Genomic DNA, 21867 nt, shown 5'->3' with positions numbered 1-21867 from the left:
TGTTCATTTTGTGCTGTTCTTCAATCTACCTTCCTTCCTCATTTATTTTGGACTGTTTTTAAAGATATTTTAAGGTGCTTTTATGGTGTTTAGAAATCACCCTGACATACATGCAAAAAGTGATGCATAAATACATGAAGAATAAACTTATGAAAATAGGAAGCTGAACTATGCTCATCATCCTGAAATATGAAAAGCAGAACTTTACCAATGAATTATATTTTAGGTGGCTCAGGGAACTTTGTTATGCGGTGGCCTAATAATTTGGTATATTATTATTATTATTATTATTATTATTATTATTATTATTATTATTATTATTATTATTATTCATAATTGATAGATAATAGTTATAATCAACTAATAGCAATTAATGTTAATAATTTAATAACATAAATTCTTAATTCTTAATACTTTAGTAGTGGTGGTATCCTTTGGAACTCCCTCCTGGTTTTTTCAGCACGTACTGAGGACGTTCCTTTTTCAAGGATCCTCTTGCGTGGAGATTTCTTATCCTAGTCTCTTTCTGTATCAGATCTGAAATGGTTTCCTTAATTGTTTTTATTGAGAATATTTGTACTGATCCTTTAATTGCTGATCGCTCTGGGTTGTTTGATGGGAGGCAATGCATAAACGAAATGAAAAGAATGAATAAGAAGAAGAGTTTGGATTTGATATCCCGCTTTATCACTACCCTAAGGAGTCTCAAAGCGGCTAACAATCTTCTTTCCCTTCCTCCCCCACAACAAACACTCTGTGAGGTGAGTGAGGCTGGGAGACTTCAGAGAAGTGTGACTGGCCCAAGGTCACCCAGCAGCTGCATGTGGAGGAGCGGGAAAGTGAACCCCGTTCACCAGATTACGAGTCCACCACTCTTAACCTCTACACCACACTGGCTCCTCTTGCCCCTCTTGCAAGAACACCTCGAGCAGGAAAGAAAAGTCCTCCTGACTTACCATCGCCGACAAATTGCAGCAATGCAAGATCGATGGCCCTTTTCCACGGCGACCCCTTCTGGAGAGCGATCCCATAGCCCGTCGTGGCAAAGATGTACCCACTGCCGATGGTCACCAGCTTGCACCCCTCATCCCGCCCGGCCTTGTAGTTCAGCACCGCTGCATCGTAGATGAAAGCATCCAACTTCCTGAAATAAAAAGTGGTGTTTTACAAGACACATTCAAGACAGCAGGCAAGTGAGCTCACGATTGTCCCCCTTGGCGTTGGTGACCTAGCGGCACTCAGAAGGGTTCTCCAGCAAGGTTAAGAGGCTTCTGCACTTTCAAACAATGACCAGGAGAGAAAAGAATAATCTTACAAATTTAAGGAGTTAACTGCCATGGGTTACAGTAGGGCTGCCACCTATGTTCTGGCAAAAATACAAAATACAGGACAGGGAAGGGGCTGAAGTGACTTGTGTGGCGAGTTCCCGCCGCCCACCAGTAGGAATAAAGACACATGACACCGTTATTTTAGGTTAATGGGCTAAAATTGGCAACAGCTTTATTGGTTACAGGTGAAGAGCGGTATTGGCTTAGGCATTGGTACTAATCGACTATCCGGCTTCAGCCTGTCTGCCTGAAGGCCAGGAAGGGTTAACACCAGCAGGGGGAGCCCTGCTGATGCACATCAATTAGGAACTCCCCTGGGGTCACCGCTAGGGGGCGTGCCTTGGGCCCTGGCCTCCATAGGCTTCGGATGGGTCCACGCCCCCCGGAATCCTTTACTGGACTACCCTTCAATATCCGGGGGAGGTGATGGCACTTCTCCCCCCCCCCCATTCATCTACATAACAATACCCCTAGCAATATGGCGGCCAAAGAGGAAGATCCTCTGCCGCGCTTGCCTTAAATGCAGCAAGCCACCCCCCCCCCCGAGCCAGCTGATTGGCTGGCCAGAGGATGACATGGCAGAGGATTCCAGCCCCGCGCGAGTGTTGAGGGCGAGAAGCCCACAACACCACCTCCTCCTGAGGTCAGAAGTGGCTTTCAAAGCAATCCACCACAATCTATTGCTGTCTAACAGGATGGCCCCTCTGGAATTTCTCTCTCTCTCTCTCTCTCTCTCTCTCTCACACACACACACACACACACAGAGAGAGAGAGAGAGAGAGAGAGAGAGAGAGAGAGAGAGAGAGAGAGAGATGCATTTATAAATCTTCCTGTGCCTGGTTAACCAAAGCTTAAATACACATCATTTCACACACTCTTTCATATATATATATATCAATTTTTCTGTTTTACAATTTAAAGTACTCATTTATACATCTTTAAGATATCAATGACTTCCCTTCTTCTCTTTCCATGGTTCCTTTTACATATCGTAAATCCCTGCATATTTTACAGAAACTATACCATTCAGTCTTCCATTATTACAACCATCATAACTTATTTACACTGTCGAATTTATCTTAATGCTGCCAGCGTTTTCAGCTGTACACAGTTATTTTCCATACGCTCAATAAACGTTTTTCTAATCTTCTCTAAACGTATGTTCTTCTTGTTCTCTTATTCTATGTATTAAGTCTTCAAGCTGAGCATATTCCATCAGTTTAAGTTGCCATTCTTCTTTAGTTGGAACCTCGCTCATTTTCTATTTTGGGGCTAATGAAACATGGGCTGCAGTAGTGGCATACATAAATAACCTTTTTTGACAACTGGGAATTTCAGTCTTGAAGAGGGGAGGGAGGGAGGGAGGAAGGAAGGAATATTGTACCCAATATACTGTAGTCAATCAGAAATTATTTCAAGTATGCCATTCTATGATTAAATCCATCTTTCTGACACAACCTTATCGTCTAATGGTCATCATAATAATATTATCAGCCCCAAATAATAAAATGAAATAAAGTGCTAGGTGGATTATAGAAAAAGAAGGTAGAAATTCAGTCCTCTTTGAGACAGTGGAAGGCCTTTCCGAGGCTATCAGATGTAACCGTGTAAAAGATCTGTTTTTAAAATAGACACGAAAATCTTCTTTCAAGTTTCACAGTCCCTGCCCTCATTATTTCTACTTTTCAAGAGAAGCAAGGGGGGGCGGGGAGTGAACATGCTGTGGAACATTTAAAATAAAAAATTAGTCAGGGCAGTTCCACTTTACAAAAAGGCTGCGGCGAAAAGACAATCGCTACATAGGTCGCTGCCTTATACAGAGTCAGAAATGTGGTCCATACAGTTCATAATAATTTATTATTAATAATAATAATTTATTATTTGTACCCCGCCCATCTGGCTGGGTTTCCCTAGCCACTCTGGGCGGCTTCCACAGAGACAAAAAATACACAAAGATGTCACACATTAAAAACTTCCTTGAACAGGGCTGCCTTAAGATGTCTTCTGAATGTCAGGTAGTTGTTTATCTCTTTGACATCTGATGGGAGGGCATTCCACAGGGCGGGTGCCACTACCAAGAAGGCCCTCTGCCTGGTTCCCTGTAGCTTTGCTTCTCACAATGAGGGAACCACCAGAAGGCCCTCGGCGCTGGGCCGAAGGCAGAAGCTGAAAGAGATCATTTCCAGGGTGCGCACTATCCTGCACTATCTCTGCAGCTTTCTTATAGCACCTGGAAGCATAGATTTAAATAGGAGAGGAAGTGAAATGCAAGAATGCAAAATTTAATTTTGTAAACCATTAGGCAGGAGGGAGGGAAGTCGATAGGCTCAGTTGAGCCAAAGAGATATAATAAAGTGATATGATGCTATGTAATATGATTATATGTAAAACTAATAAAAATTATCATAGAGAGAGAGAGAGAGAGTGCTAACAAGCAGGTGGGTGAGTAGCCTAGGCTGGTCTTCCCATGTTCCCCGTGTCATAACTGCCGCCGCCACCACCCTCCACCGACCCATTTATTCACTTGCACAGGCACACAACAGGGTGCTAGAAGCTCGTGGTCTGAGTGGGAAGGTGGGGGATAGGGATTGGCAATGGGGTGTCAGGGAGGTGGACCAAAGGAGCTGAGAAGGGATGGGGGGTTGAAGGAGATGGGGGGGTTGGAAAGGATGGGGGTGCGAGGGAGTGAAAGGTTAGCAAGGGACTGGAACATGGGCAGTGTTGGTGTCCGGCTTCGGGAAATCAGATCCCTCACACGGTGGCAGCCAAGAATCAGAGAAACAATAGAAGTTCTTACCAAGCAATTTATTCAATCATACACAGAGAGCGATTGGTCATGCAAGAAGCAAACAACAGTTAGCTTAAGTACTTGTGAAGCTGAACTGAATGCACTGTCTTATTCACTTAAAGATTGTGAATGGTTGTTGCAATTGTGCAAAGACATGAAAATTCCTGTCAAATGTCCAATCCAGGTTTACCAGGACAACAAAGCATGTTTGGCTTTGCTGAATTCTGAAGGTTGTAAGCAAAGCACAAAGCACTTGCAATTGAAACTGCAACATGCTAGGGAATGTATTCAGAAGGGACTCGTAACGGTGTCCTATATGCCAGGTAATGAAATTCCTGCTGATGTATTGTCCAAGATTGTATCAAGGGATCAACACTGTACCTATGTGCAGAAGTTGGGTTTGTACTGATATTGTACTGATATTGCTGCCCAGTGATGTTCACAGAAAGGGGGAGGACGTTGGTTTCTATTTCCCTCACTGAGCAGCAACTGCAGTCACAAGACATTGTTTTGCATTCCACAGTCCAAGTTACTGTTGGATTCCCACAGGAATGGGAGACTAGATGTGACGTACACTGGTTTCCTGTTTTTCACTGTTCTCTCGGTTTCTTTGTTAGAGAGACAGTTGCTTCTCTGCTCTCACAGAGGCAAGATGCAGGTTTGTATTCTCTCAGCATAGAGTGGAAATAAAGTTAAGAATGTGGCACATACTGCTTATCCTTCTGCTGTGTGGACTACTCTGCTTGGGCTCAAGATAAGACGAGCCTGTATCAGCTTCAGATGGGCCGAAGCTGGTGAAAAATCTCACATTTTTATGGCGGCAGAGGAAAAAATTTGAAGCACAAAATAAACATTTTTTAAAGTTGCGAAGGCCAGAAGGCACCTTGAAAGTGGGTAAGTGGGTGGTGGGAGAATCCTTAATGATTTTGCTAATTTCTTTTTAAGAAAGCTGCAAGACATTTCTCTCTCCCTCCACCCCCACTTTGCTTTCATTCAGGATGTCTCCTCTAGACCTCAGTGTCCGGGCAGAACGTTGAGTCTGGGCTTTTCATCATGAAAAGCAAACATTATCTTCCTGAGTTTCAGAGTCACTGGCTCCATTTGGAGCCTCTCCATGACCCCTCACCAAAATCCTCTGAGCATACACAGCACTGCATCACGGACAGAATCTCCCCGAGAGCAACATTGTCCCCTGAAGATTGCATCCCGTTATTACCACTGTTACATAACTCTGTGTTATCGCCCCTGTTGCCTGAGTAGTGCACAGCCATCCATCACCGTGCTAGGAAATAAGATTTCGCTGACAGGGCCGCGCTGCTTAACTCTCTTTATAAAAAGACTCGTTGAGAGAGAAAGTAGAAACAAATGGCTTCGGTGCTTGATACAATCCCGGTGTTCATTACATGTCTTTCAGGCAAAGTTTTCAAAGTGGGAAATCAACAAGACTAGCAAAAGTCTCTCTCGTAAAGATGGAGAGTGGCTGGTGGCGTCGCTCGAGGGAGGAGAGGCTGTAGCGGAACACTTGGTTCCAATGCAAATGGTCCCAGGAGAGAAAAGGGCATTGTCTCAACACAAGTAGATACACATTCCAGATGTCAGGCACTGAGCGGATGAGGAGGACTGGTGGAGACCTTCTGTGCTGGGCCCGGGGGTAACCCGAGCAACGCGGTCCAGGTCCGGTCCCAAATCCAAGGATTCCGCGAGGAGTCAGTCCGACAGGGCCAAGGCAGAACACAAAGGCAGAAGACCAGGCTAGGTCAGGCAGGTTCTAGCAAACAGCAATGTTGCTCCCGCAACCTGGGGCGGGGTCCAACAGCCTTTTATCTCTGTCAGGGTAACGGCCGGTTCTGATCCCCCACTGACTCACCTCCCTGTCTCGCCTGAAGGCAAGCACTCTCCTTCTCTCAGACCTTAGTCTCTGCAGCTCAGGAGATGTTGGTAGGTTACTAGACCCAGAGGCCTCCTCAGCCCCTCCTGACCCAACTGGTAGTGGAGCAGCTGTAAGTGATGGCCCAGCTGAAGGCAACAAGGTAATCCCCGCATCTGGAGCCAGGGCAGGCTCAGGCCCCTGACTCGGCCCAGCTGATGCTTGTTGCAGGGGAACCTGTGCAGACTGGGACTCTTCAGAATCAGGCCCCAGACTTGGTTCAGATGCCGCCTGAGGCAAAGGATCCAGTGCGGACTGAGACTCCTCTGGTTCCGAGTCCGAGCCCGAGTCCCAGGCCATCACACCTTCACCCCAAGAGGCTTCCAGGCATGAGGAAGATTAAGATAGTATGGACCTAGGTTCAGGGTGGTGGCAAATGGCACACACCCCAGAAGAAGCAGCAGCAAAGAGTTGGGAAATAATGGGGCATGAGGAGCAGGAACAAGCTAGCAGATGCTCTAGTTCTGAACAGAGACAGGACTCAGAAGTGGTAAAAACAGTACAGCAGACAGTTGATATTATGTCACTTGAAATCCTGGTTCCCCCAGAACCAGACACTCCCTTCGTGTCTCAGACCAGAAAGCCAAACAGAGATGGAAAGTTTCCTTTGCCAGCCACCATAGAGTGTAAGGAGGGGTTTGGAAGCTAGGAAGTACAGCAAGGGGGGTGCGCACTCTGAACAACGTCTCAAGACTGAGGGAACATAATTCATGGGTCTCTCTGTGTATTCTGTTCATTTAAATAAAATAACTGGAAGAAGCTCTCCACAGTTCTCGTTTCACTAGATAGTTGGCCTGTGAGTCGTGACACCAGCCATGTGAAAGCTCTTGAGGGGGTTGTGGAGACTGACCCATGGGGAGTGGCCTGTGGGAGTCCTGAGGGCCAGAAGAAGACATTTGGAGGGCCACCATCAGCTCCCTGGCTTGGGATCCCCCATCCCTGCTCTACTGGGTTGTCTTGGTGTATATAAGGACCTTTTATACTTTGAAGGTTTGGGGTGTTCGTCTGGATAACACCCTGAATCCCTTCCCATTCTTGGGGTCCTGTACCCAGTTATGTTAGAATCTGACAAGAGGAGTTTGTTGAACCAGTCAAACCCTGGGTAAGTGCCTGGTACCCCTGGAGTTTCTCACTACTATGAGATTGGGGTGGCGTGCAACCATACATTTGCTAGAAGCTGATGTAAAGCCTTTGTGAGACAATGACCACATCTGACCACTCGTGTCTCCTCATCAGCATCCCAGAAGAATGTGTTGTGTTAGGAAAGCTACAACTATGTGAGGGTGCCCTCCAGGCAAGTCACTGGATTGTAGAATTGGAAGGAAACCCAATGTTCATCTGGTCCAACCCCCTGCAATGCAGGAATCTCAGCTAAAGCAGCCATGACAGGTGGCCGTCCAACCTCTGCTTAAAACCTTCAATGAAGGAGAGTCCACAACCTCCGGAACAAGTCTGTTCCACTGTTGAACAGCTCTTACAGCCAGAAGGTTTTTCCTGGTGTTTGGTTGGAATCTCTTTTCTTGTAACTTGAAGCTGTTGGTTCTCCCCTCTGGACCAGGAGAAAACAAGCTTGCTCCATCTTCCATGTGACAGCCATTCAGATGTTTGAAGATCTTATCGCCTCTTGGTTTCCTCTTCTCCAGGCTAAACATACCAAGCTCCTTCAACCATTCCTCATACGGCTTGGTTTCCTGACTTAGGATGGGCGTTTCTCACCCCTTCACCTGGCTTATAGGAGAACAATAGCGTGTCGTGGGAGCTGAGCTGAATGCAGGTTGAAAAAGCTAGAGACACAGACACATGCTGGATCTGTGCTGGACTAAGGGAGAAGCAAGATGCGTTGGTGTGTTGATGCCGTGAGCCCTCCCATCCTATGCTCAGATTGCAAATATGTGCAAATAAAGCCATATATCCTAAAGACCTTTCTCCCATCCACCTCACCTGGCTGGGAGATAGAAGAAAAAATAGCCAGAGTTGTGTGGGTGAGTTTGGCTGATGCTGGAAGCTGGAGACAGACCCATGTCTTGCTCTGTGCTGAACCCAAGCTGGACTTTGGAGCTTCCCTGGAAACCAAATGGGGCAGCAAGATCTGTTGGGGTGCTCATGCCACGAGCCCCACCATCCTATGCTCAGGTTGAATAGATATGTAAATAAAGCCATATATCCTAAAGACACTACAGTCTCTGCTGACCTTCATTCCAGGGAGACCGAGCCCCAGGTGAGCACCTGGAACCCCAGGAGTCTCTCACCACTCAGAAATTGGGGTGGCATGCAACCATACATTTGCCAAGAGCTGATGTCAACCCTGTGCTGCCTGGAAACCTGGCGTTTGTCCTGGGCGACTGAAGGAAGAAGGAAGAGATGAGCTTTTGTGGTGCCCTTAATGCAGTTTGACAAATGGAGCTTCATGGCACCTTTCAGGCAGGCCAAAAAATAAAAATAAACCTACCAAGTGTTCTGCATTGCTTGTCCATAGTAAGTCAAACTGACACACTCACATCTGTCAGGCTCCCTCTGATGTCACCCTCATTCCTCTGTGTGCCAGCTTAGAAAATTGTCTTTTCTCTGTCAGAGGGGCACACAGTGACAGAAAGAGGAGGAAAAGTTGCGTGCAAAGCTATTTAGCTTTGCTACACGGGGAGTCTGTTATGATGTGGTTACAAGTGTGCAGTTATTGTTGCTGTCGTTCCATTAATGTACACAGGGCTTTACATTCGGGGTGCAAGAGTCATAGCTTAGAAGCAGAGCATCTGCTTTGCATGCAGAGGGTCCCAATTTCTATCCCCCGCCGTCTCCAGGAAGGACCGGGTAAATTAGAAAAATCACCTTGGCATTATGTTATTCCACCCCATTCATTCCACCACAAGGGAAACACCATGCAAATTGGGATGGCGAAGGGGGAACCCACGAGGCATTGTCTGAGGAGCGAAAGCAGCAGTAGCAGCAGATACTGATCACGGTCTCTGGGCTGACTTCTGTTCCAGATGTGGGGCAAATCGGTAGACAATGGCAGCTTCTGTTCATGATCCCATTTTCATCAGGATTCTCCAACATTCCTAATTGAGAAGGACCTTTGAGGAGGGATTGCTGCTCCGTGGCAAAGAGTTTCTTTTGCATCAAGAGGGTCCCTGTTTGCAAAGTGGAAGGTGTTTGTATGTATTTTTATGGGTTCAGTCTAGATCAGGCATGTCCAACTCCCTAGAGACTGTGATCTACTTCCAGTATAAAAAAAATTGAAGTGATCTACCCATTGACATTGGGTTGCCCAGAGTTGTTGAGCTTTTGGGGGGTGGGTCAGAGTTCTTAAGCTACTTTGGGGAGGGGATCAGTCAACTGACTGAACAGCACTGCCACTCACAAGAAGAAGAAGAAGAGTTTGGATTTGATATCCCGCTTTATCACTACCCGAAGGAGTCTCAAAGCAGCTAACAATCTCCTTTCCCTTCCTCCCCCACAACAAACACTCTGTGAGGTGAGTGAGGCTGAGAGACTTCAGAGAAGTGTGACTGGCCCAAGGTCACCCAGCAGCTGCATGTGGAGGAGCGGGGAAGCGAACCCAGTTCACCAGATTACGAATCTACCACTCCTAACCACTACACCACACTGACTCTTACGCTTACCGGTAATTACTTGCGCTTGCTGCCAAGCACAGCTTCCGTTGCGCTGCGGCAGCAGAGGAACCTATCACCAGGGGAGGGGGACAATGACATTCCTTGCCCGCGATTGCCCATGATCAGCCACGATCGACCACAAACACCCCGGGGATCTACCCACCGATCGCGGTCAACCGGTTGAACATGTCTGCCTTTGATGATGCCCTGGGTCCATTCCAAATCTGTGGTCCTGTAGCTTTGAAGCTAGGATGTACAAGAAGCAACTAGGTGAACTGGTCAAACTAGTCTTTAAACCTTAGCCACTCTGTTAAGTACCCTGCATCTTAAAAGACTGAGCTCTGTTTCCATAGAAACAAATGGACAGGCCTTTCTCCCATCCACCTCACCTGGCTGGTAGATAGAAGAACAATAGCCAGAGTTATGTGGGTGAGTTTGGCTGATGCTGGAAACTGGAGACAAAGACATGTCTTGCTCTGTGCTGAACCCAAGCTGGACTTTGGAGCTTCCCTGGAAACCAAATGGGGCAGCAAGATCTGCTGAGGTGCTCCTGCCACGAGCCCCTCCATCCTATGCTCAGGTTGAATAGATATGTAAATAAAACCATATATCCTAAAGGCACCACAGTCTCTGCTGAACTTCATTCCAAGAAAACGGAACCCAGCATAAAGAGGTTGGAACTCCTCGAAGCCTCTTGCTGCTCTAACGCTATACTTCAGGTTGTGAAACTATACCTAATGGCTTACACTGGCTTATGTAGGCTGATTGGGAAGTAAATGTTTGGACAGGCTAGTAGCTTTCGTATGCCAATTTGCAAGGCTGCTTTCTTATGCACACATATACAAATCACAGGAAATGGATTCATTCAGCTCCCGGTCCTGCAACATAAATCAAGAACCGCTACCCTAGAATATGGTTTACCGAGAGCACTCTGCCAATCTCAGATTTAGAAATACTGTCCCCAGAAAGATCTTTTTTTGCAATCTATCTTTCTGCACCGTGTGGTTTTTTTATGCCTGATCTATTGATCTGAACTCATTCTGTCTGATATAACTAAGTAGATGGTATAGAAATAACTTTCGTAGTTACTCTATGTGACAAATGGTTGCCAAATTTTGCTCTTCCCACCAGTCCTAATCTAAATAGCAGCTGTTAGCACTTTTCTGTTGGTGCAGTAAAAAATGGAGCAACCAGTAGCTCTTCTCCATAAGAACCACCCATCTAGATCAGTCTAGCAATGGAAGAGTCAGGCAACTTCCGTTTCACATCAGTTCTGCACAGACTCAATCGTACATCCATTCCATAATCGTTTTTGTGGATTTTTTTTTTTAATTCAAAATTTTGTATTGAAGCTGTGCATACTTTGTCATCATTTTGTATGTATTCTCCCCCAAAATATGTAATATTTTTGTATACTTTCCACTACATTTTCTCCAAAAATATGTATCTCTTTCTTTCTCATGCCTTCTTAAACCAAAACTGCATTGCAAAATTTGGGCATGTGTGCAATCCTAGAGAAAGCTGAATTCTGACCCAGTATACACATCGGGGATGTGTCCTGTGAACTTTACAATGTAGACCTAACAAATATTTCCTCCAGCACCTGGTTCACAACAGGAAGCCAGTCAGATGCTTCCGGGAAGCCCAAAGGTGGAGCAATGTCTCTATCCTGTTGTTGCTCCCCATCAACTGATATTCAGAGCAACTGATATATTGTTCCTGAACATAGATGCACTATTTAGCCATGGACCTAGCCAATGAATCTGTCCTCCCCTTTTGTAAGGTGATCCAAACAGGCAGCATCTAAAGATAGCACATTTCATTAATTATCTCTGTGTGTGAAGTCTTTCTTTCTTTGGCTGACCTGAACATCCTACAAATCAGTTTCATTGGATGTTGAATTCTAAAATTATGGAAGGGAGAAAAAAAAACTCATTTCCTTCCACACCACCAGTACTTTTTTTACAAGGTGTGACCAGAATGATCACAGAAATCGGACAGCAAGAAATATTTGAATATACAACCTTACAGGCCTTCAAAGTAGGCCCCATCTGATATAATGCACCATTGACAACGTTTGTAGAACTGTTGGAAACATCTGGAGAAGTCCTCTTTTCATACTGCTTTCAGTTCCCTTGTCACAGCGGCTTGGATGTGTGATATGTTGGAAAATCTGTGCCCTTTCAGTCCAGATGTTTTGGGAATCCGGTGGGGCCAGATCAGGAGAATATGGAGGGTGGGACAACTCAGTAACCTCAGTAACAATTTCACGCGGAATATGCAATTCTTCCACCATCATTCGGATGGACAGACACCAATCCCACATCCATAACTCATGAACTCTTTCAACATTTGCCGCCATTCTACTCACCGCCAGACTGAGGGTCATCTTTGATGGTTTGCCAACCTTCACAGAAATCCTTAAACCACTCATACACTGTCTTTCGAGTTGCAGCTTCATCTCTGTACACAATTGTGAGCATTTTGTGGGTTTCCGATGCTGGTTGAATGTTCAAATATTTCTCGCTGTGTGATTTCTGTGACCATTCACTAAACTTTCCGGTCAAACCTTGTATACACTTCCCATCATGCACTGCTGCCCACAGAGTAAACCCAAGGTCCCAACTGGCATAGGCATGGAGCTCAAGGTGACTTACATGGTTTCCGTCCTTCTCAATTAAAACCCACAGCAAGCCTTTGAGGTAGGTTAGGCCAAGAGGCAGTGACTGGCTCCCCAGGTCACCTAGTGAGTTTCTTCATTGGTGATTTGAACCCTGGTCTCTTCCAGATCCTAGTCTGACACCCCTAATAGTTCACCATTCTTTCTTCCTCCTCCTCAAATTAACAGCCTCTGACCGAAATCATCATCAGTACGAGAGCACCTTCTCCTCACATGCTTAAGAAGGAGGGAACAGTGCAGGAGGGGGAATCCAAACTTCAGGGAAGACAAAGCGTCCCCACACTGTTTCTAATCTCCCCTTACCAGCCTCATCTGTCAAAACTTCACATTCTCGCACAGCGACATGCGAGGCAACAACAGAGCGTGGGGAGCGAGAGAGAAAGAGAGAGAGAGAGAAGGCTATAAGAACCATCAAAAGCTCCCCACTGCAATTGCCAGATCCCACAGACTCTGCAAAGGCTTTCAGCCGCTTCCTCGTGCCTCCTTTCTACCTGGTGAAGATGGTTTCCTTTCTCATTTGCCAGAAAAGGAAGCAGTTGGGAGCTGAACTGACATAGCAGGAGCCTGAACCGCGGATGTTTGGAAGAGCGATTTGTTATCTCTTAGTGGGATTCGCCTTCCTCCCCCTCCCTTTTCATCAAGAAGCCAAGAAAAGGGACGCTTTTCCATTGCAATTCATTTGACAAAACACATCCCTTCATTTGTCTATGCATAGCTCCCTATTCTATGTCTCGCTGTGCCGGGAGAAGCTGTCTTCAGGTTAAATGGCACCTTTGCCAAATTAAAAAGTGGCCAGCAAAGAACCAGGTATGTGTCCTGGACTGGTTGGATGCAGAGGAATGGCAGAAGGAACGAGCTGGGGAACCACCATGGAAAGAAAGATCAGAGCCCAGGGAGTGGTGGTGGGTCAAAGGGAGTGGTCAGAGGGTGAGTGGTCAGAGGGAGAAGAAGATGAATGGGAGAAAGAGGTGTCGGAAGCAGAAGAGGAAACCGTGCTTAGTGAGCAGGGAGAGTCTGTGGCAGAAAGAAGCCCAGAATCAGAGGCAGAAGCTGAAGCAGAAAAGGAGGGAGGTCAAGAGGCAGAGATGAGTGTAGCTGGTGAAGAGTCTTCTAGAACCAGAAGAGGTATGAAGAGGGTGGAGGAGAGATTGGCTTCATACATGCCCAGTCTCCGAATGCTGGGAAAAGCCCTGGAGAGGAGGGCTGGCTGTGGGGAGGCAGGGACTTTCAGTCTCGACAAGTGATCCATGGGACAAGACCTACTGTGGTCGTTAGGCCTGACACTCCACTAAGTGTGCAGATCATGTTCTTACTAGTAAAGAGTTAACTGCAACTTACACAGTGTGATTTACTGGTGGCTTACTCTGACAGTATGTGTTGAAGCAGCAGCAAAAATAAATAAAATAAAATGCTATTCTAGGCTTCATCAACAGAAGTATAATGTCTAGATTAAGGGAAGTAAGAGGAGCACTCTATTCTGCCTTGGTCAGACCCCACCTGGAATTCTGTGTCCAGTTCTGGGCACCACAATTTAAGAAAGAAATTGACAAGCTGAAACGTGTGCAGAGGAGGGCAGCCAAAATGATAAAGGGTTTGGAAACCAAGCTTTAGGAGGAATGGCTGAGGGAGTTGGATATATTTAGCCTGGAGAAGAGGAGACTAAGAGGAGATTTAATAGCAATCTTCAAATATTATTATTATTTATTATTTATTGAATTTATATAATGCCCCATGTCTGGAGGTCTCAGGGCAGTTCACAGAACAAAATCAAAATACAAAACTACAAAATATATACTCAAAATAGAACAACTCAATACCCACCCCACAAAAAAAACCCCTCACACATTTTAAAAGGGCAAAGGATGTCAAACAAATCAACCAAAGGTCTGGTTAAAAAGGAATGTTTTTGCCTGGCACCTGGCAAACTTCCCTGGGGAGAGAAATCCACAGATGGGGAGCCACTGCTGAGAAGACCCATTCTCATTTTGCCACCCTTTGGACCTCTCATTTAAGGCTTTAAAGGTCAAAACCAGCACTTTGAATTGGGCCCAGAAACTAACTGGTAGCCAACCTGGCTGCTGAATTCTGCACTAGTTGAAGTATTCGAACCGTCTTTAGAGGTAGAACGCATTGTAGTAATCTAACCTTGAGGTTACCAGAGCGTAAAAGGTAAAGGGACCCCTGACCATTAGGTCCAGTAACGGACGACTCTGGGGTTGCAGCGCTCATCTCATTTTACTGGCTGAGGGAGCCAGCGTACAGCTTCCGGGTCATGTGGCCAGCATGACTAAGCCGCTTCTGGCGAACCGGAGCAGTGCACGGAAACGCCGTTTACCTTCCTGCTGGAGCAGTACCTATTTATCTACTTGCACTTTGACGTGCTTTCAAACTGCTAGGTTGGCAGAAGAAGGGACCAAGCAATGGGAGCTCACCCCGTCGCGGGGATTCGAACCACCAACCTTCCGATTGGCAAGCCCTAGGCTCTTTGGTTTAACCCACAGTGCCACCCACATTGTGACAAGAGTAATTAGGCTATCCCTGTCCAGATAGGAGCATAGCTGGGCCACCAGCCAAAGCTGATGGAAGGCACCCCGGGCCACTGAGGCCACCTGAGCCTCTTTATCTTAAGGGCCGTCACATGGAAGATGGAGCAAGCTTGTTTTTTCCTTCTCCAGAGGTTGGACCTGAAGCAATGGATGCAAATTACAAGAAAGGAGATTCCACTTAAACATTAGGAACAATAAGAACTGTTTGACAGTGGGATGGACTACCTTGGAAGGTTCAAAAATAGAGATTGGATGGCCACGTGTCAGGATACATTAGTTTTGAAGGCTGTATTGCAAGGGGTTGGGCTTCCTTGAGGTCACTTCCAACTCTACAATTATTTGATTTAAGGAAGAGAGGATTCCTTCCAGCCCCTATTCCATTCCTTTATCACAGAGGTGAGGAACCTCAGAAACAGGAACCAAATGTGACCTTCTGGCCCTTTTCGTTGGTACCTGGTACACTCTCCATATCAGAGGTTACTGGGGATGAAGGAGAAATTGGTTCAGTCTTCAGGGAGGGGAGGCATCTTCCTCCCTCCCTCCCTTCCTTTCCAGGGGCTCATTATGTCATTGATAAGAAACATCAGTCAGGGCGAAGTTCAAAGTGACACCTTGCAATAGCCTTCATTGCATTATTCTTTCCACGGGCAGCAAATCTGATTGAGTATAGATTGGATCTGTGTCTGCAGGCTCTGAGATGCCTGCTCCCTGCAACCCCTGAAGAAATTTGCTATAATAATCTAATCTATTAAACACGGTGTCCATATTTAACTCGTCTTGCAGGGCATCTGGGAGCATCAGCTGAAACACATACGCTTTTTCTTCTTCTTCAGGGAATGTAGCCATTTTGGAAGGGCAACACCCAGGACCACCTGACAATGCTGAATATTGGAAAATTCGGGACAGACAAAAAGGAAGCATTTTTTTTTTTGCAGAGCTCGTAGGTGAACTATGGAATTTGGTGCTGGAGAGGTAGTGATGGCCACCAACTTGGATGGTTATCAATACTGGATATAATATTCAGCTAGAATCCTGGGAAAGGTTGTGGAAAGAAGGTATTAACTTTACTGCATGCAGTGCACTTAAAGAAAATGTTATGAAAATTATGTATAGATAGTATTCAACACCAGCTAAACTGGCTAAAATGTGCAAGACAAGAACCAATGAGTGTTGGAAATGTAAAGAAAGGGGAGGTATCTTCTTCCACATGTGGTGGACTTGCAAAGAGGTAAAGGCTTTCTTGGAAATGGTATATAATGAGTAAAAGAAAATGTTTAAAAATATTTTTGTTAAAAAACCAGAAGCCTTTCTGTTGGGTATAGTGAGTAAAGAGATAACAAGGGAAGATAAAATACTGTTTATGTATGCAACAACTGCGGCAAGAATTCTTTTAGCCCTAAAATGGAAACAACAAGAACTACCAATGAAAGAAGAGTGGCAGATGAAGATGACGGGCTTTGCAGAACTGGCAAAGCTGACAGGAAAAATCCGAAACCAGCAAGATCAAGTATTCCAAAAAGACTGGAGTAAATTTATACGATATCTGAAAGATCATTGTAAGCAATTAACACCACCATGGCAACGGAGAGGTCAGAGTTGCCATGAGTTCCAAGAAAAACAGACATGGAGTCCAGCACACTTCCCTGCGCAGCTCTGCTGCCTGTCCGTGCTGATCCAAAAATCCTTCCGGCCTCTGCCTCTTGCCGTTAGCAGAGTAAACACAGCGGTGAAGCAAATGCAGCATGTGGGTAATAAATCCAGACACACAGGCGTTCCTTATCTTGTTAGCCTTTAATCATGAAGTAAAACAGCTCTTAAATCAACCTGGCGAGAACTGACCCATCTTGCGTCCTCTCTCCGTAAAAGCGAAACCAGAATGAAACTCTCGGAGTCAAGCCACTCCCGTAGAAGTTTCTAACCACGCCTCAGGTAAGAGACGTCACCACAGAACTCTTTAACCCTGTGAGTTCTGAAACCCATAACACCCCCTCTCGTCTCGAACCCTGAGGGAAACTGTGAACCCCTATTTACAGACCTCTTTGAGTTCAACACACCTCCCACTGCCTTTTGCCTCCCACTGGCATTTATCCCAGGCAATTGTTGAATCCCTTCCACACTCCCAGAATCACACTGTGCGAAACTTTCCCACGCACCCGTGACCTGAAACCCCTCTGACCCACTTGGGCCAGCAGTTGTGTCTTCTCCGTCAGACCTTTCCCCCTCTGACTTGACAACCCGTCCGTGAGCTTTCTCCATCACGTTTACCGAAGATGAAGCCTCACACCTGGACATTCCTTTCACAACCCTTGGAGATGCCCAAACCTGCCCTGACCCCTGACCCTGGACCTGGTCCCCATCACCGGGATCTGAACCCTGATTCTGGACCTGGTCCCCATCACCGGGATCAGCCACTTCCTCCCTCTCCTCCTCTTGAGGAGACTTTGCACCCGTCACTTGGTGACGTATTCCCTTTTCCTTGAAAAACTTCTCCAGAGCAGACCCAGTAAACTGTGACCCTCGGTCGCTCTTGAACCCTTGCACCCTGGTGGAGAAACTTCGTTCCACCTCCGCAACCCAATCCTGGATCAGTTGCGCCACCTCCCCCTGTGATTTGAGAGAGAAACACCAGCCAACCTGGCTGTGGTCACCTGACAGCGACAGCACATACCTGGCCCCACCCAGACTCTCACACCTCATGGGTCCTGACAGATCTGTGTGAACCAGCTCAAAGGGCTCTTTGGCTACCCTCCCAAACCCGGGAAAACCAAGTACCTTTGCACTTTTGCATGCCCTGCACCCTTGGGACCTCCTCCCACATTGTGTGATTTTGCACCCTTTTGTGCACCTGTGCAACTTTTGCACATGACTGGGAACCTTAGCACACTGCACCTGTGCTTTTCCAGCATTCCCACCACCCTCCAGAGGTGTCTCCAGAACAAAGAGATTTTCCTTGCCCTCCACGTCGACAAGCAGCTTCCCCCCTCTGGAAATAGAACAGGTGTTTTTTTCAAAACAAATTTTGTAGCCCTGTTTCGCCAAAGCAGGTATCGATAACAGGCAACACTTCATCCCTGGTACAATGAAGCACTCCAGCTCCGCCTGCAAAACAGAAATATATACATTTGCAGCATTACACACTGATTTTTGTGTCCCATCAGCTAATGTAACAGTAGTCCCACTTGAAACAGCCCTGCAATTCCGCAGCTCCCCAGCAGATGGCGCTATAAGGTGATGACTGGCTCCCGAATCCAACACCCACTTCACATCTGTGTCCCTGCTGGCATTGTTTTTCAAAGTTGCCATGGCAACAAATGTCCCGCTGCACCTGTCCTTGGCAGCGTCCGAAACCGCAACATCCTGCGTTGCTCTGAAGACTGGACTTATCTCAGAGTTCCCAGACAACTCTGCAGCCGTTATCTCCCTCTGCAGCAGATGTCTGACCTTGACGCATCTAGCTCTGTCTTGTTTCCCAGGCTTCGACTTTTGACACAAACAACCCTTGGCAGCCTTTGGAAAAAGAGGCTTTTCTGTGCTTTTACAGCTCACCGCCCCCCCACTGCTTTCAGGGCTCCCAGGACGCTTTCCTGCACCCCCAGTGGTAGGTAAAGGGCTCCCAGCAGCTTGCCTCTCTCCAAGCTCCTCACGCAGACACGTTGCATCACCTACGCAGCTTTCAGACCCTGCAAAACTGGCAGCAACAGCAGCAGTGGTGATAGTTCCTTTGTCCCCCTCTGGGGTCCCACAGACTTTCCCAGCTGTGCACCGGCTTCCACGAAGGTGGTCAGTGCTCTCTTGCCTCTCCTGTTCCGATGCAGCCATCTCCCGGCCCTTGCTTCCGCCCCCAGCGTTGCACACTTCCTGGAGAGCTAGCCAAGCGACCTCCGGCTTCCTTGCATCCAGAACTATAGGCCTCAGATCAGCACTCACGTTCTCAGCCAAAAACGCCATCACACGCTCCTCAGCTTCACGTTGGCTTGCAACAGCCCCAGCTGACGTAGACATCGGTGTGACCCATTCCCAGAGATTGGCTCCAACTAGGGACAGCTCTGCTAAATAACTCCACTCCAGCCACGTTTGGATTGTTAACTTCTCACATGGCAGCTTAAGCTCAAAGCCATGTTCCTGGGACTGAGCCATCTCCTCCTCCCCCGGGGTAAGCGTACTCACGACAGCATCAGCTTCCTCCGGCCTCCGGCAGATCGGCTCAGGCAGACCTCTTCTCCCCAGCAAGCTCCTTCCAGCTTCAAAGACAGCAAAGCTCCGGCTGGCCCCAGCAACTTTCCTGCTGGCTCCCCCACACGTGGGACGTTCCTGCAATGCTTCAAAGCTTTGGCAAACTGCCCATAACCTATGGCAACGGAGAGGTCAGAGTTGCCATGAGTTCCAAGAAAAACAGACATGGAGTCCAGCACACTTCCCTGCGCAGCTCTGCTGCCTGTCCGTGCTGATCCAAAAATCCTTCCGGCCTCTGCCTCTTGCCGTTAGCAGAGTAAACACAGCGGTGAAGCAAATGCAGCATGTGGGTAATAAATCCAGACACACAGGCGTTCCTTATCTTGTTAGCCTTTAATCATGAAGTAAAACAGCTCTTAAATCAACCTGGCGAGAACTGACCCATCTTGCGTCCTCTCTCCGTAAAAGCGAAACCAGAATGAAACTCTCGGAGTCAAGCCACTCCTGTAGAAGTTTCTAACCACGCCTCAGGTAAGAGACGTCACCACAGAACTCTTTAACCCTGTGAGTTCTGAAACCCATAACAGGGTTGTCTGAAGACTTGTAATGAGAAATTTTCTACCTTTCTACCTTTGTTTAAATTTTGAGTCATTTTATAATGAGTGCAATTAGAATTGGAAAATGTACACAATGCAATGATATAAGGGTTAATTTTGAAAGCCAAGAGGCAGGAGGGAAGGAAGTCGATGGGCTCTAAAGAGCCAGGGCATAAAGTAAATGATGATGATGTGAATGCATATAATTAAATGGAAAATAAATAAAAATTATATATATAAAAAACAAAGTGGATTAGACAACTTGATGGAGGATTGGGCTATCAATGGCTACTAGCCACGACTGCTACATCCTAGTGCCTGATCACCTCATCTGTCTCCTGAGAAATCTCTATGTGGGACAAGAAGCTACAGTTAGAACTGGATATGGAACAACTGATTGGTTCAAAATTGGAAAAGAAGTATGACAAGGCTGTATATTGTCTCCCTGCTTATTTAACTTATATGCAGAATTCATCATGCGAAAGGCTGGGCTGGATGAATCCCAAACCGGAATTAAGATTGCCGGAAGAAATATCAACAACCTCAGATATGCAGATGACACAACCTTGATGACAGAAAGTGAGGAGGAATTAAAGAACCTTTTAAGGAGGGTGAAAGAGGAGAGTGCAAAATATGGTCTGAAGCTCAACATCAAAAAAACTAAGATCATGACCACTGGGCCCATCACCTCCTGGCAAATAGAAGGGGAAGAAATGGAGGCAGTGAGAGATTTTACTTTCTTGGGCTCTATGATCACTGCAGATGGTGACAGCAGTCATGAAATTAAAAGATGCCTGCTTCTTGGGAGAAAAGCAATGACAAACCTAGACAGCATCTTAAAAAGCAGAGACATCACCTTGCCAACAAAGGTCCGTATAGTTAAAGCTATGGTTTTCCCAGTAGTGATGTATGGAAGTGAGAGCTGGAGCATAAAGAAGGCTGATCGCCGAAGAATTGATGCTTTTGAATTCTGGTGCTGGAGGAGACTCTTGAGAGTCCCATGGACTGCAAGAAGATCAAACCTCTCCATTCTGAAGGAAATCAGCCCTGAGTGCTCACTGGAAGGACAGATCCTGAAGCTGAGGCTCCAATACTTTGGCCACCTCAGGAGAAGAGACGACTCCCTGGAAAAGACCCTGATGCTGGGTAAGATGGAGGGCACAAGGAGAAGGGGACGACAGAGGACAAGATGGTTGGACAGTGTTCTCGAAGCAACCAGCATGAGTTTGACCAAACCGCGGGAGGCAGTGGAAGACAGGAGTGCCTGGCGTGCTCTGGTCCATGGGGTCACGAAGAGTCAGACACGACTAAATGACTAAACAACAACACCAACCTGCAATGTGGGAAGCAGTATGGCTTTTATTATATACTGGTAGCTGGGAATCACAGGTGGAAAGTGTACTGTGGTTCTCAGATTCTGCTTGTGGCCTTCTCATGGGCATCTTGATAGCCACTATGAGAACATTCTGCAGGATCAGGTGGACCTAAACCTGCAGGGTCTTCTTAGTATTGGGGTGTTTTGTCATCCTCAAGCGTAGCCTAGTAATTAAAAATGCCGGGACGAAAACTGGCATTGACCCATGGAAGCCCACAACATTGATGGGTCATGGATCATCTTGCCAAACTCGTAATATTTCTTCCTGCTCATTCCTGGCTCAGTGCCCCGATACGTTATTCAGCACCAGGGATTAGGCTGAATCCCAAACTATTGTGAGCAATGAATAGAAAGTCGACAAAGACCACATACGCCTTCTGAAAGTCTGGCATTGTTTTTATCGTGGACCAGTCATCGTGAGGCAATTCTTTGATATGGTAATAGTCGACGCAAGAAAAGAAGAAACGTCAACATTCATCTCCTTTAAGGAATAATAATAAAAAGTGAACTGTGAAAAAGATGATTTCTGTTGGCATCTGGCTGGCTGACTAGATGGGCCTTTGGTTTGATCCAGCAGCCAGGCTCGTTTGTCTTATTGTGTTCCTCCCTATTAGCTATAGTATTGCACATTTTGTCTCTATCCTTCCTGAAGGCAGAGAGCAGAAGAGTGGATTCCATAATGGACCAGCATCAGATCTGTGCAATGGTCTGCAATGGTGCAGATCAGGTGAATCTCCCAGCCTTTCCTGGTAGGACTCTAATTATGCTCCCATGTTTGTTTGTTTGTTTGTTTGTTTGTTTGTTTGTTAATTATAGTGCTGTGGTACTTACACATTCTAGGGA

At 46.5% G+C, this 21867-nt stretch overlaps 1 protein-coding gene across 2 annotated transcripts in view; it reads right to left on the bottom strand.

Annotated features, from left to right (window-relative positions):
• Positions 1-21867, bottom strand: part of GRIN2A (glutamate ionotropic receptor NMDA type subunit 2A) — a 246992-nt gene that overhangs the window by 16445 nt on the left and 208680 nt on the right. For both annotated transcript variants that reach the window (XM_081169380.1, XM_081169379.1), the window contains exon 12: positions 957-1144. In XM_081169380.1, coding sequence (XP_081025506.1) covers positions 957-1144 — 188 coding nt within the window. The remainder of the gene's footprint in view (positions 1-956; positions 1145-21867) is intronic.

Source organism: Podarcis bocagei (genome assembly GCF_964188305.1).
Source record: "Podarcis bocagei genome assembly, chromosome: 14".
Lineage (NCBI taxonomy): Eukaryota > Metazoa > Chordata > Lepidosauria > Squamata > Lacertidae > Podarcis > Podarcis bocagei.
This window is presented reverse-complemented; position numbering and strand designations above follow the sequence as displayed.